Source organism: Amphiprion ocellaris, chromosome 21, assembly GCF_022539595.1.
Source record: "Amphiprion ocellaris isolate individual 3 ecotype Okinawa chromosome 21, ASM2253959v1, whole genome shotgun sequence".
NCBI lineage: Eukaryota > Metazoa > Chordata > Actinopteri > Pomacentridae > Amphiprion > Amphiprion ocellaris.
Genome location: NC_072786.1, coordinates 14,083,507 through 14,099,003, shown reverse-complemented (window position 1 = coordinate 14,099,003; position 15,497 = coordinate 14,083,507). Strand labels below are relative to the sequence as shown.

General features: G+C 39.8%; 1 protein-coding gene across 1 annotated transcript in view; it reads left to right on the top strand.

Moving 5' to 3' along the window:
- snd1 (staphylococcal nuclease and tudor domain containing 1) overlaps positions 1 to 15,497 on the top strand; it is a 211,730-nt gene that overhangs the window by 60,269 nt on the left and 135,964 nt on the right. Inside the window, exon 16 of the mRNA XM_023263234.3 lies at positions 13,639 to 13,748. Coding sequence (XP_023119002.1) covers positions 13,639 to 13,748 — 110 coding nt within the window. The remainder of the gene's footprint in view (positions 1 to 13,638; positions 13,749 to 15,497) is intronic.

Genomic DNA, 15,497 nt, shown 5'->3' with positions numbered 1-15,497 from the left:
TTGTTTCAAAGTGTGGATATATAGTGCAGCTACTGGTGCAGTCAGTATGTTCCACATCACTGCTCCTGCCAGTTCAGGGGTCAGAGTTTACGCCCTCCCTACATCTCCCAGCAGCCAACCCAAGAGGGCAGAGGGGTAGCTGGGTGTATGTGCCATCCTCAGCCTACCCTCTTCCAGAACAGCAGTGCTGGCGTGAAGCATGTGTCCCCTTTAACCTCACCTTCCCCCCTCTGGCTCCCTGCCAAGTTTGAAATAGACTCCTGCTCGCCTTTCCACTTTGTAGTAATCTTCATTAGGACCTGGCTGCTCTGTCAAGGTAAAAGGAGCTTTAAACTCTGGTGAATAGGCAGGTGTTGTCACGTTTTTAATGCTGTATGGACTTGGTAATTTCTTTTATAGCTGAAGTGCAAAAGCTGCTTTGTTGCATCCTTTTCTGTATTTCTTTTACTCAAAGTACCTGAGAAGGTCATGTTGTGACAACTTGATATGTTCTCAGAATGTAAAATTGTGCCTTTTGGCATTCAACAACAGTTTATTCCTCCTACCTCAGTTTGTTTTCACTGGTCCCTTACCTGATGAGCAATAGCACAGAGGACAGATCGTGAATTGAAAGAACGAGAGCTGCAACAGTTCGAGTGTATCCATGTCATGTAACACCGTGTAAATATGGATTGTTTTTAGATATTTTGTAAGCAAAAACATCAAACGTGCTGTTTCTTGCTTCTCAGATATAAGAATATGATATATTTATTGTCAGATATAAATATATATATTTGATTTTGGACTGAATAAAACAGACTGTAAAAAAAATTCAGGAAAAAGATTATACAACCTAAAGTTGGTTTGGGATATTTTATATTGTCAAGTTAGTCAGATAAATAAAATATTTGCGTTCCTATGAAGAAATACTTCTCGCCATTTTTTAGTGTGAGAAAACAACAGTATGAAATTTAGGGCAAGATGCAGATGGGATGAAATACAGACTGTTTGATAGCAGGTCCAGTCATTTATTTCAGCTCCTCGACTGTCTTGACAGTTTGTACTAGTAATAAAAACACTGAGACTGTATCTTTGGCAGGCAGCTATGATTTGCACATCCTCCCAGATCATGAAAATGGTGAGAGGGCCTCGCCCTTCCACAATGGATGATGCTCTTTTATCATTGTTGGGATCCATCTCCATTTCAGTGCGACATTTGCCCGCCATACAGTCCTCCTTCATTTCCCCTCGAACAAATATCACATATGTCTGACGAACACCCAGATTCACTTCGATTATGCGTGACTGAATTGCTGATGCCTTAATTAATTTAGTATTTTTTCTTTTAATTATCTCTGCTATTCACTGATGGTTTTTGTAATTGCATTTTGTCCCTCTGCCTGCTACAAAGCATATTGAAATGACCTCAGCCAGTGAACTTTCTGAACATATATGTTTTTATGCTCTTGTTCCGGCGACAGCTTTCAGGTTGTCTGTCCGTCCTGTTCTTGTGAAAGCAATATCTCAGGAACAGCTGGAGGGAATTTCTTTATATTTGGCACCACGCTCACTAGGACTCAAGAGTGAACTGTTTAGATTTTGATGGTCAAAGATCTCGATGACCTCATGTCTGTCCCTTTCTAGTGAACATGATATCTCAGGAAGCCTTGAGGGAATTTTATTACATCTGGCACAAACGTCTTCTAGGAGGGATAGAGGGATGAAAATTCGATGGTTGAAGGTCACTGTGACCTCGCAAAATGTATTTGGCCATAAGTTATGAATTCGTTATGTCAAACTTTCACACAAATGTCGCATAGGATAAAATGTCTAAGTGATGAGATTGACTATATTTCACATTTGGTTAAACACTAAATTGGTTACTCTAATCTTGATTGCCCACCTTGAAACTGTGAGCTGATATTCTGTGCTGCCTGGTGAAGGATGTGTGAAGCATCCATGTTTTAAAATAGCCTCTGTGCAGCAGCATCCATATTTGAAACTCCGTCTACTGTCATGGCTGCAACTTTGTATTCTGTCAGAATCCACTTTTTCACCAGCTATGGAAGCCCATTGGGAGCCAAATTAAAATGATAATGTAAACTTGACATGAACATCTAATTTTACAAATGCGTTAGAATTTTCCACATATGTATGGTTTATGTGTGTAGAAATTTAAATGAGACTGCATTTTCATTGTAACATCCCTGTATGGGTGTTCTATGATCATATTAGAATGACTACAAGCAGTGTTCAAGTCACAACAGTTTCAGAATGTAAACGTACAATGGACAATATCGAAATTAAATAAGCAAAACAGGACCCCTGATTTATTGCATTTGAATGTCACCTTGGTCTTTTGGTTAGAAAATGAAGATACAATCTGTTTGTCTTCTCATCGAAGTCAATCGTTCTATGTTTAAGTTCATTGCTTCTTTCAGTGAACTTAGACACTTAAAAATTTTCACTATATAGATTGTAAAAATGTATTTGGATGTAAAGTATAACTTGACTGGTTGTTGGATGTATATAACTGCAAGGCTGCAATTTTACTTTGTATTTCTAATATTCCTCAACATCCTCCCTCAATAAGATTCCTTAATGTAAACACACCAAGTCTGTCTTCCAGAATATGCTGTGTTTGTGTGAGAGATGATGTTTACATGGTCTACTTTTGCAATAATTTTATTCAATCAAAGGTTATTAGCAAATCACAACAGGCACATTAGAGCTGATAGCCCCTGACCGGATTTGATTAAGGGCGTTCCCAGAAGAAAAGATTCATCAGCTGGAAATGAGATGACCCATGCTGTCTTTAATACACACATTAGGCTGGATTAACCCTGACTGATACAAATGATCTCCTTTCCTAGTTTGTGTATTTTCAGCCTCTATTTCAATTAGAGTCCTCGGCATCAAACCGAAGAGTTTCCTTCCCTGCTCCTCTCTGTAGGGATGTGTGTGTGCGTTTGTGTGTGCTTTTTCTTGTCATCTCATTGCCGCCCCATTTTTTTCTTGCATCTAGTTTTCCTTTTAATCGTGAATGTTTATTAGATAAAATGCTATGTCTTTTGTGTCATGGCCTCAATGTTTCTTTGCATGCGTGTTGTCGTATGCATAGTTTTCTTTAAGTGATAACTGATGTCAAACCCTTAACCATACACGAAATGAAGCCCTTAGGCACAAAGAGCCTCTTATTATCTCTCTACCTCTAATCTCCAAGCGCTGCCTATCTCCTTCCACTTTCTCTTTGCTGTCAAAGTTATCTTTCCATGTTTTATTCACCCATCTGCACCATGGGCTGTGTTTAAAATGACACACACGATAAATTGGCTGCTCCAAGCCTGTTGTGTTTATCAGTGTGTGAAACGACAGAGACCCTGTGGACCTTTTCTCTTTAAGCGACTGCATATTTATGACACAAAAAAAGATGCATTTAGAGCAGATCTTATATAGTGATATTTCAGATCTGTACAGTATATTCAAGTTAAATAGACCTATTCTTACTGTGCAGGGTGCGACACTTCCAACAGTTGTTCTTGGAAGAGTAGAATCACATGCCTGATGACTTTGGTGGCATTTAAAGTGAAAAAGGTCTGTGAAGGTGTACATTGACACTTCTCACATTGACATAATATGTCACAGTAGTTGCTATAAGCCTTTGTAATGCATTTTGCCTCATAACCAACATTATAAGGTTTCACCAGAATGCTATTTTTATACTTTTGCAAGGTTAAGTACCATTATTACTTATCATCCCATTTATTTTATCTTAAAGGTCAAGAGATGTTTTCCATATGCTAAGCTTCCTTAAGTAATTTGCTCTGAGTGCTGAGTAAATATTGACGCCATGCAGACAAACGGATAATATATTCAAAGGATGCTGCTGTTAAACTGAGTTCTGCATTAGTCATCTCTTTCATTAGCCGTATTCTCTTCACACTGTATTCATCATGGCCAAATTCTTATTCTTTAACAATGTTGTGGGAGGCCATTGAAGAACAAACTGTTTACAGTAGCACTGCAAATGAAATAATCCCAAGGCGCTAAGTGATGTAACAATGCAAGTCAAAATTATAATACCAAAACACATTTCAGGCATCTTTGAATTTGAACTCCCAGCCTGCTTAACCAGCAGCATTTTTATTCTTTTTGTTTTAGCCATATTATTTGTCCCGGTTTAACACTGAAGTTGTTTTTTTTTTTTGTTTTGTTTTTGCAAGGACTTGGTTTTTGCAGTGAGGCACCTCAAAGCTCAGTGTCTTCTTCCTTTTCCAGAGTTTTCCTTGATGGATAAAGGCGGTGCTTAAAGGAAAACGAAGTTAAGGAAACAAAAGGTGCAGCAGCTAGTCCAGGCTTCAAAGAGGGCCGGAGGTGTGCTGCAGGAGTTGAAGGGTAGTTCCCTTCACTCTCATCCCACATCACCTTGCCTTTCTTCTTTTTTCACTCTCTGGCCTGTGCAGTGTCAATTCTGTATGTAAGTTTGATAAAGGGTAAAAAAGTCATCCTGTTTCCGAAAGGAAAGGGAAGTTTTTACTACACAGGAAGGGGAATTGTGAGGGGGTTTCTGAGTATGATGAAAGGAGGAGCAGAAGTAAGAGATGTGGAGGCTAAAAGGACATGGAGGATAAAGAAAAGGGAGGAATATGGTAAGGAGAAGACAAAATACAAAAGCAGCATTGATGTGAAGTACGTGGGTATAAAGGACTGTTGAAGCTCAGGGAGAGCAAACCGTGAAAAGGCTGTAAAAGTTTATTGGCTTCAATAGCTTTCAGAGAGTTTCAGACGGAGGCCACAGCAGGTGAAGTGCACTTTGAAAGTTGCTCAGAAAAGGTACGTGGAGCAGCAGACTGTCAAAAAGATGAAACACCCATCACTCGTACACAAAGATTTACAGTGTCAGCAAGGAACATTAGCCATCATGCAGTGTGTGGCTTAGTGCCATTTGTCTGATTTTTGATATGAGTGTATATACGGTTGCGTGTGTGTAGAACTGTGTGCTGGTACACTTTGGGCATTGTGTGAGGGCAGATAAAGAGATGAACAAGTGGAGCAGAAAATTTGTCGACCTCTTCCCGAAAAATATGTCTGTGTGCAAGAAAAAGTTCACAAGATAGCGAGCTATAGTGAAAGAAATCCAAAAGTATTTGTTGTGCTATTCTGTTCTTGTTCGACCTCTACCTATTACTGTTCTTGTGTGTGCGACTGCAGCACTGCATCTCATTATAATTCCTGGTGGAAACCTTTGGACACGGTTGTTGCTGATGAGAAAGAAAGAATAGTTTTAGTCAATGACATTTTATTAGTGCTTAATTTACTGCACTATGAGCTATAATCTTGAAGCGAAACAGAAGCTATGAGCTGCATCAGCCTACAGATGAATCAATCATCCACCGTATCTGCCATGTGCTTCTGTGAGAGGGGAGAAAGCTCCCAGAAGCCCTGCAAATATGCGCACGTCTAACCTACAACTAATGTTTAACTTTTTTAAATAACAAGTTGTGTTTGCTGTACATGAGAAGTAAGTAAATTTTAGTCTGCATCGACTGACACTGGTTTTCCAGGTACGATACTGCTACCGACAATGCTGATTATTGGCCGTCCAGACAGGCCGATAACCAATATCTGGGGCCGATATACATTAAATGTAATTCATCACTAAGTGTGACTATAACAGAATATGTGAAATAGTAATAGCAGAGATTAAATTAGGACGTTCTGTTCCGTTTTTGTGAGTTCAACTGAGATTGATCTGTCTCCTGCAGTTACATATTTTGTTCTGCTTTATTTTCGGAATCTTTCACTTTTCTGTCACTTTTTTTGCCCACTAAGGTCCATATATTAAAGCGTTATTAATTACTGTTATCCAGACTCTGTTTCAAGGTAAATTGTGACTGCCTTCTTACTGAACTGCTAACCGTTAACATAGCCTTAGCCACTGTGAGAGCAGCTAATTTCCTGGTTTGTGGCAGCGACTTGTGGTTCTTGTTCAGGTTTTGCAGCCTTGATTTGAGAGTCATTTCTGGAACACACAGTGATGATAGAGAGAGATGACTGCATCAGACCTGAAGTAGCACATTTATTACTGACAATCAGAAAAATGCAAAAATATGGGCCACCATAATCAGCCAAGCTCACAATCAGTCCACCCCTAAATTACAGGTAATGCTGTGTGTTTCTGCACTGAAGGTGGCAAGAGGTATGTGCTTCAGTGGACTGGGACATGACACTGGCTTTTGTTATCCCTACATCTCGTTATCCATCCCACATCACCGCCACATGAGCCGTGATAACAGATTGTGTCGTATGTAATTTTTAATTTAAAAAGCATGTCTTTCCATGCTAGATTGATTCCACATTCATGTTTCATTCTTACAGATCAAATATTACAATTGCAATGTTTGACAAATGCCTATGCGCTGTTGTGTGCTCTTGAGGAATGGACCTGGCGTTGCCTAAGCCTTGTCTGAGGTAATGAAGCCTTACATTAGAGAGCTGCAATGAGACGACGGTGAGGCGGAGAGATGGATCGAAAGGATAAAAGAGAGGGATAGTCAAACAATCCCAGGATTTTCCCCCTAACAGCATGCTCCCTTCATCTGCTCCCATTGACTTTTTGCTTGCCCGTCTCCGACCTTTATGTCTCACCCCCCTGCATCTTTCACCTACTGCTGAACTTTTTTTGCTTGGCCTGGCCCACACCCACTGAGGCAGCTGCGTAGAGGGAGATATTCAAATGGGGAATAGCCACCTCACAGTTGCATACGACAAAGGACAACAAAGATTAATGAGATAAAAATTTAAAATGGGATGATGCCGTTATGAGTGACGGAGGAGAGGTGGGAGTCTTAGAGCTGATTTCTCGCACAGATTTCGACACCTCCCCAGCTTTTAGTTCTTAGTTTGTTTGCTTGTTGCAGAGCTAATTATATCCTGTCAACAGTCTGTCAAAAAAAATCAGGAATTACTAACTTAATAACACTAAAAAGATGGACACTAATGGCATTCATACTGAGTTGCCTGTGTCTTGTGAGTATCCATTTATACCTGCAGACATGCCACAAGCTGGAGGACAAGCATCTGGCAGGTTATGAGAAAACATTTTGAGGCTAATCAATATGCACACGATTAGCGTGGGAATTTGCGACATGATATATTTTTGTATAAACTGCAGTGATGACACTAATTCGCAGCAGCCGCAACAACGCCACATTCCCTCCAGACCCATTTTGATGAGATGAAGCTCATTATCTGGCTTGGCTAGTAGAGGAAGAGAGGTCGACTCAATCCTGTTGTCTCCATACGTTGGGTCAACTGAAAGCACATTCAATTACAATGTATAAAAATACATTCGAAGCTGCTTGTGGGAAATGAGTACATATGATTTCATCCAATTAGTTTTGGTTTGTGAAAGGAATTACAACTAGAATGAAGATCACTACATGCTGAAAATGTACGTACTGTATGTCTCACTTGTGCATTTGCATTGTTTACTTTAAGTGAGTTGTAATGACTGGATGCATTAATAGTGGCATAGACGGGTTAGGAATCTACAATTAAAGGAATGGTTCGCTTTTTTGAGACATACACATTTTGTGTCTTGCTCATTTCTACCTTCACATCTACCTCTTACACATAAAACTGGAGATACTCTCTAAAAAAGGGATTGAAGGCACCTATTCCCACTGCTGATGTAAATGCAAAATAAAAAAAACAATCTAATTTCCTGATTCAGATAAACCTTTTAATCTTACATTCTTTTAATAAATTGTGTTGACATAATGATCTTGGTAATTACACCCACTTAATATTGTGTGTAATTTCATGAATTTCCGTTAATTGATTTAAAACAAAATGCAAGTTGTAACAAATGAGTTAAATTGGCTTGATAACTTAAGTTTTTACCAACTTGAGTTCAGGATTTCTTAGAAACGTGAAAACTTGTATTCAATCTGCCAGTTAAGTCATTGGTAAATTTAAATGACACTGATTCTAGGGGAGAGACTGATTCTAACTCAATATAGTTTATTGTTTGAACACAATTTTATTAGAAGCTGCTACAACTCAAAAAGACTTAAAAGAACGATGGGAGTTGTTACTATTTTTTTAGCCTGAATATTGGTTTTTGTTATGTAGCAGGTTGATTTTGCATACCACATGGACTGGAAGCAGGAAGAAATGGTTAGCTTTGCTCTGTCCACACTCATACCACTAAGGTTGACTAATTGATTGATGTTGTATTTTGTTTGTTTTAGTCTGAGCAAAAATTAAAGTGTAAAAGTGACAAGTTAAGGACAGAGAGACTTGACAGAGGAATAAGTACAGTAGATACTGAAACGAGTGTCATCCTCAGGCACCTGAAACATGGAACCAGTGCAGAATGGCAGTGCCTTGAATGGTCGCATGAGTTAAACTATGTCAATCCCCTAGATCCCTGTGTTTGAATGAACGTCAAAGACATCTGTGCAAGGGCTGAAGTTCTATATAATTCACCCATTTGAATTGTATTCATGCTTAAAGTCATGCATAAGTAAGGTTGTGGCCACTTGGAGTGACATTTCGGTACTGGAACAGAACAATCCATGGCCTTCCTCAGTTCCACAAACACTCCATGTCTTCTCTCATTTTTGGAGTAGCTGAAAGTTAGGACAAGTTTGGTGAAAACTGGAGCCTCCACACCGGGTCTCAAAATCGCTTTTTAGGAAGTCTATGTTTGATTTAACAGTGGCTTTGACTGCTTTTTCCACCATCTACGGGGACCGCAGTATCATCAGGCATGCGGCTCACCCCAATTCACTGATTAAAACATTACTTCTTCTCCACACGGCCATCCAACCCCTGTGAGTCCAGAGCTCTACAAAAGAGAAGCAGGAAGCAGTATGATGGGCCATGGAGGGAAATGAATCAAACCCACGGCATTATTGAATGAGTCTGCTGATAGCTTGTCGTCTTTTTAGGAGTCGAGTTGCAGAAATTGGAAACGGCATAAATTAATTCTTTAATCTGTTCATTGAGTTGTGCATTCATTTGTTCCCAAAAGACCCCAGTCATTGACGACACTGTTTTCAGCTCTGGCAGACGCATTTTTAACATGAGAAATCTAATATCCGCGGCTAACGGATCAAATATAGTGATTGATGTGATGTATGCTGGATTGACGTGGGCACGCACTGCAGGCCAGTGTGGGGAGCAGCTGCACAACACCCTCCCTGTGTGTTTGAGTGGAGTGTGATGGCAAAACGATCAGTGTACGTCTTGTTTGTCTGCGAGATCAGATAAGACGGATATCCTAGAGTTTGACCCAGATGTTTATCTTGGTGTCAGGCGTGAGTTATGTATCGTGGTGCAGGTTAAAATTGGCTGTGCTAAGTGACTCCCTGGCTTGGTTTAAATGCTGCAGGGAGGAGAGACTACAGTAAGTGTGAGTGAGCTGCAGGATGTTGAGCCTAGTTAGGTCATTTGAGGGAGCATGCAGTGTGCATTTGACTGCAGATATGTCTCTTTTTTTTAAACTTATTTTTATTCGACTTCTCATCCAGGATTATTACTTTACTTATGGCTAGTTGTAACCCCCTTTTTTTGGTCTATAATCCTATTTTATTTTCTTTGTGCATTACGGTTATTGGTGTTTTTGTCTTCTTAAAGAGATTTGACTGGGTTGGAAATTATTGCTCCTGTGGGCCCGTAAAGCCTTCGTACTGTATGTGCTGTACAATTAAGCTCTTTGTGTGTTACGTTCGTGAGGAGTCTTTTCTGTGGATTATGCTCGAGGAAAAAAACACAATTCCAGCCCTTATCATGGCTCTGGCCAACCCAAGCAAAAAACTCAGATATCTCCCTCTCTGCAATTACTTTATACACTGATTTTTAATTTTTTTTGCTAACAGTGCGCAGTATTTACCCCTCCCACAAGCCTTTCCTCCTCTTGTCTTCTTCTTTTCCTGTATTCTGCATCCCTCATCTCTCCTCCTCTCTTCATTCTGGCAGTGTTGTAGCTACAGTGTCCCATGTGGAAGCCCTGTCCTGGTCCACTTCTATAAATACTTTTAGATGATCTTGGTCATCAGTATCTCCTCCTCCTCGTCCACCTCCTCCTCTTCCTCCTCCTCTGTGCTTTACAAGGAGCTTAACGTTTTATGTTTTATTGAATGTTTGAATACCGAGGGATACCTGTTAGAATGTGTACAGTAAATATAAAAATATCAAACCATTGCCTGACATACGTTATGTAGTAGATTTATGTTTACAGCAACATTTTACGTTGACGTTCGCATGCCAATTAAATGTATCTCTAAAGCAGCAACTAACTGCATTGGTTATTTTTAGTCTTCAAGTTTTTATCTACTTTTGTTTTAAATTTCAACTATATGATAAAAAAAAACTTTCCAATATAGCAACGCTACAGTGAAATGATGTAAACTTTAATGCAAAACCATAATCTGCATGTGTCCATTAGGTTTTAAAACTCTCTGCTCTACCTTTATGCCTCACAGAAGGTTGACTCAACAGTTCTTCATAACTCTTGGGTGCTGACTGTCCTGTGGCCTCATTTCGCCTTTCCTGGGACATTTTCCCTTCCCTGCCAGGGTGAATTCACTGATGTCTCCTGTTCATGTTCTCATAAATGGGACAGACGTGGCCATGTAGGGAACAGAAAGTACTAAACAACAAAGATCAGATAAAAAGAAGCGAAAACTGGCTCTTCAATCCAGCTCTGAAATCTTACAGGGAAACTATTGCTCGCTTGCTAATTAGCTGCATCATTATACTTAGATGAAGTGAAAAGGGTTGGTGACACTTTTCCTTTGCTGTGATAGTCTTCTTGCTCTCAATTACACAGCCAGTGACAGTTATCTTTTGCTGACAGTTTCTAACTTGGTTCTCGAAAAGGAGGAATAAAAATTGCTTGATAGATTTAACCTTTCTTTTCAACACTGTAAGCAAAATTTTCACTCGGCTCTTTTATGTTCTTAACCCTTTGAACCCTCAAGCAGTTTCTGGCCATATTTTTCACCTGTCACAGTTTTACTCGCTTTGGGCTCATTTTTACACTGCGATATAAAGTTCGGCATCTGTCGGGAAATGGCACATCAGTGGCTAGTAGGGAGAACTCAAAAATGCCTTTTGAGAGGTGTGCTATACTGCTATTAATCATATAAACAGTTCTGAAATCAGAATGTTTAGCAATTTTGCCAAGTGCCCACTACTGTTACCAATACTGGATAAACATGAGGGCTCCACATGCTATAGATAGGACATTTGACTCCTCCTGTTTGTGTTCTAGAAAGATATTTCACCATGCTGAATGTATCTTTCAACAATTTGCTGAGATCTTGCTTGACTTTATACCAATTTTTTAAAAAGTTATTTCTTTGGCCTTTACAATAGTGCACAGTTGAGAGAGAGACGGGGAATGTGGGGAGAAGAGTCGGGGTCGCCCATGCAACCTGTTGAGCTGCATGGGTGCCCGAGTTTATACCTTTTTTGAGTCATGATGCATTTATTTCTTTGCTCAGGTATGTTTCATTCCCCCCACAATCTCTCTTGATGTCTCCTCTCTGCTGTGTATGAACACAGCCTGCAGTTCATCTGGAAAGTCACTGAATTTTGTCACATGGTTGCATCTGAGCAGTCACGGCTTCTTGTTTGCACTGAGGAGCTCTCATTTATTTATTTATTTTGTTGTTGTTTTGTTTGTGTTTTACAGAATATGATTAGTGAAGATTAGTTATTGAAATTTTTTAATGAGACACGCAGAAAACAATTAATTAGATGAATTATCACGCATGATCTGTTCAAGAACCACTGGGAAGTTAAAAATCCAAGAATTTTTTCTGGGGTTTTCTTTTGGTCCAGACGGTTTGCCTCAATCAGTTTCAGTTCGAGTTATTAATTTGAATTAGGCCTGGGGCAAAAATCCTACTGGGATTTAGAATTTGGCATTTTGTAAAAACAGATTCATGAAATTAATGCAGCTTTTAGAGAAGATCCAGAGAGATTTTCTTTGCAAATACAGCAGCCAACGTTTAGAATCACCTAGAACATGGTGTCCCAGATTAATGTCACTGTAAATCACTGTTGAATTATTTCATAATGTATTAGTTTTAAGATGCATATAATGGTGAAAAATATATGTAATGGGAAACAAAAAGCACTAGGGCTATCACAAACTAATACTTAAGCCCACATGTCTATCAGGTACTTTATTTTTTCATTAGCAGGTCATACTGGAACAAGATCTAAGCAATGTTTTCCTCAGAGACACATCTCTGAACCGCCTCTCATACAAATACATCTCCATTCAAAACAAGAGAACACAAGAGAGCGTAAACAAAACTTAGCAGTTAGAATCAAAGCCCCTGATGCAGTGAGATTGCCTTGCTAACCACTGTGTCACCAGAATGCCCTAACAAATCAGATTTCCCTTCTCTGTCATGTATTTGTGAATCCATCCTGAGGCAGTATATCTGTCATGCCAGTGAAGCTCATTAAATTAAACCTTGAGTCAAAGCGGAAAGAAAGACCCTAGGAGAGAGCTGTTGCTTTATTAGCACAGTGCTGGAGGGTTTAACTCCCAGCTGAAACTATCATTAGGCTCCTCTGCATAAAACAATAGAACAGCAACCTGCTTGTTGATGTACATTTGTAGTGGTAAAGGGATTTAATTGCTTATTAATTCAGGAATTTGGAGAAAACGGGATATCGGCGGATGAACTTCTGTGGAGTTTTTCATTTTCAACATTTGCTGAAAGGGAGTATGCTGCCGTGGGACACATTGCATAGAAAATACAGTATATAGAGTCCTAAAGAGTGTAAAAGAGCAAAGACGGGTGTTTGAAGTGAAGCTAGGTATGCTCCTGTGAAACAGGCTGTACATGAAAAATTCATACTGTGTGTGAAGACTTTGCACAGAACCTAAACTTTCTGTAAGTTTTAAGATCAGCACATATATTCTCACTAACTTAAAGCCAATCCACCTTCGCCTTCAAATGCAGAAATTCTCTGTTCTGCATGCACGTCCTTTTAGTCCCAGTATATTTTAAACAGCTAGAAATTGTACGATCTTATAACACCTTTATACCCTCTTATTCGCCTTCCTCCCGCCTCTGCCCTGAAGCTCATCCATTTCTGCCTGTACGCTTTAAAAAAAGAGCTCTGAAAATGTGATGTTGATGTCAAAGGGTTCCAAAGACACAAATTTCACTTTGACTGATATTCAGTGCAAATAGGTTATTCAGAGCTGCTTCCTGCACTCAGGATTGACCCCTTGACGAGCAATTATCCATTTAGCGCGGATGACAGTGTGTTGTGCCACTGACATGCATTTGTGAAATCGTGCGGCAAAGCGATTTTGACCTTGACCTGTTAAGAGGGTGAGGAGGATGCTTGATGTGGCGTCAGGTGTCGGGAGCACCAGAGGTTTTAAAAAATTGTAGATACAACAAGTCTGTTCACTAACTTGTGGATGTTGGTATTAATTCCTGGACTATTTCTTGTTTTTTTTTTTTTTTTTTTTTAAATCAACCCAGTCATGTCTCCTGGTTCTGTTTATGACTCATCATGCCAAATCCTGTGAAACGGATTTTAGGCATCTTGCTGTTCTTTTGATAAGCAGCTGTGCCGACCCATAACTCCTGCGACCGTGTTGTCTTTGGCCAGGTATTGAATGTCCACGTAGTTCCCGGAACTTGCCCGGAGGGATGCAGGTGGCTGAGCCCTTCAGTGACGAGGCCATGCTGTTCACCAAAGAGCTGGTGCTGCAAAGGGAGGTAAGCAATGAAGCAGAACATTCTGGCCCGGCTTGTATCATTTCCTATTGTCTCACTGCCTGTTCACATGTTGGGAACTATTCTGCCGTTTTGGCTCTTACCCTGCTTTCTTTTGCTTTAACGTTCATAGTCCCAGTTTTAGTACCTACTTTGCTTTATTTTCACACTCCAATTTTAGTTTGCCTTGAGCACAAGACCACTTCAGTTCAGAGATGTGAGAAGAATAATGTCTGTTAGACTCTGAACAATGGATACAGATAAGAAGAGCGGCTACTTTGGCTGGAAAATGTGTTTCCAACATGCATTCTGGCTTTGTTTTTCTACATTTGCTACACTCTGAATGTCAAAGCTCATTTTATTTACACAGCAAATATTAAAAATGTATTTATTTAATAAGTTTTCATATTTTTAATGACATGCACCACTGATTATACACTGAGTATAAGTAAATACAATATTAAAAGACGGCGTTTTTAATCATATAGAGCAGATGGGATCTCTTTTCTTTTCCTAGACAGTTTTAGGAAAGTCTAAAAACACTTGCATATTTCAGATGTCAAGAAAAGGTTTTTCTTCTATTTAGCAAAAACCTAATGTCAGTCACTGATATTGTTAGGACAAATATAGGGACAATGACTTTATTAAGCTGATCATTCGTCCTTGCTGTGTATTCTTCTTTTATTGCTATTTGATTTCAGTCGTCTGCATTTATTTTGTACGCTGCAGCACGACTGAAAATTGGGGTTTTCCCTCAATGTGTTTTCCGAGGTTTTAAATCCAGTTGTTTACTCCCATATCAGCTTCATTACACAGCGTATAAAGCACTGTAGCCTTTCTTTGAGTAATGTCAAATCTCAACAAAAATTCTGACAAAAGTGGACACAATCAAATAGACTAGCCACCCAGAACGCACACACACACACACACACACACACACACACACACACACACACACACAGAGCGTCCTCCCCTTCTTATTCCCAGTTTACGGAAAGCTCACCTGATAGTGGATCAGTGCTCCTGGGCTTTAGAAAACTCCATCCACTGTGTGCCTGTTCATTCACATGCTAATAGGTTTTTATAAGAAGCAGTGAACGGACCAAAGCCATGATGGAACCAGCTATAATCCTGGCACCACTTATCCAGGCCACACACTCCCTCTCTCTTGCTCTTTTTTACTCTCCCTCTCCATTCCTATCTCCATTTTAAAGGGCTTCTTTGCGTAGGGTGGCTGACTCCACTGTCCTCCGGTGTTTAATTGTCATGGAAATGGAGTCTTAGCCAGCGTTGCAGGTGGACTAATGTCGAAGTGTATATGTGTGTGAGATTGCTGTGTGTGTGTGTTGCAAGCCAGTCACATAGGTTGCATTAAGAAACTCTTCACTGTGAAATAATTGATGCAAGCAGCATGGGGATTCGGTTGACAGGGATGCAAAATGTGACCCATGAGTCAGTGCAGGAGCAGCTACACGTTCATAAGAAGTTTTATTTATTATACACTAGGCCTGTGCTGTACAGTGATGCTGAAGTGTTCTGGTGATAGACATTTCATCAAGAGCAATAAGAAAATAGTTTAATAGGATGTTAAATAATTTCATTAAAATGCATGTGATGCACTGATGATGTTTTTCATTGTTGCAGTAACATTCCCTGAACCCCAAACAGTTTCTGGACCTTTTTTAACTCCTGTCACATTTGTGCAAACTGGGCTCGTTGTTCACTGCGCCATGAAGTTCAGAACCTCTGTGG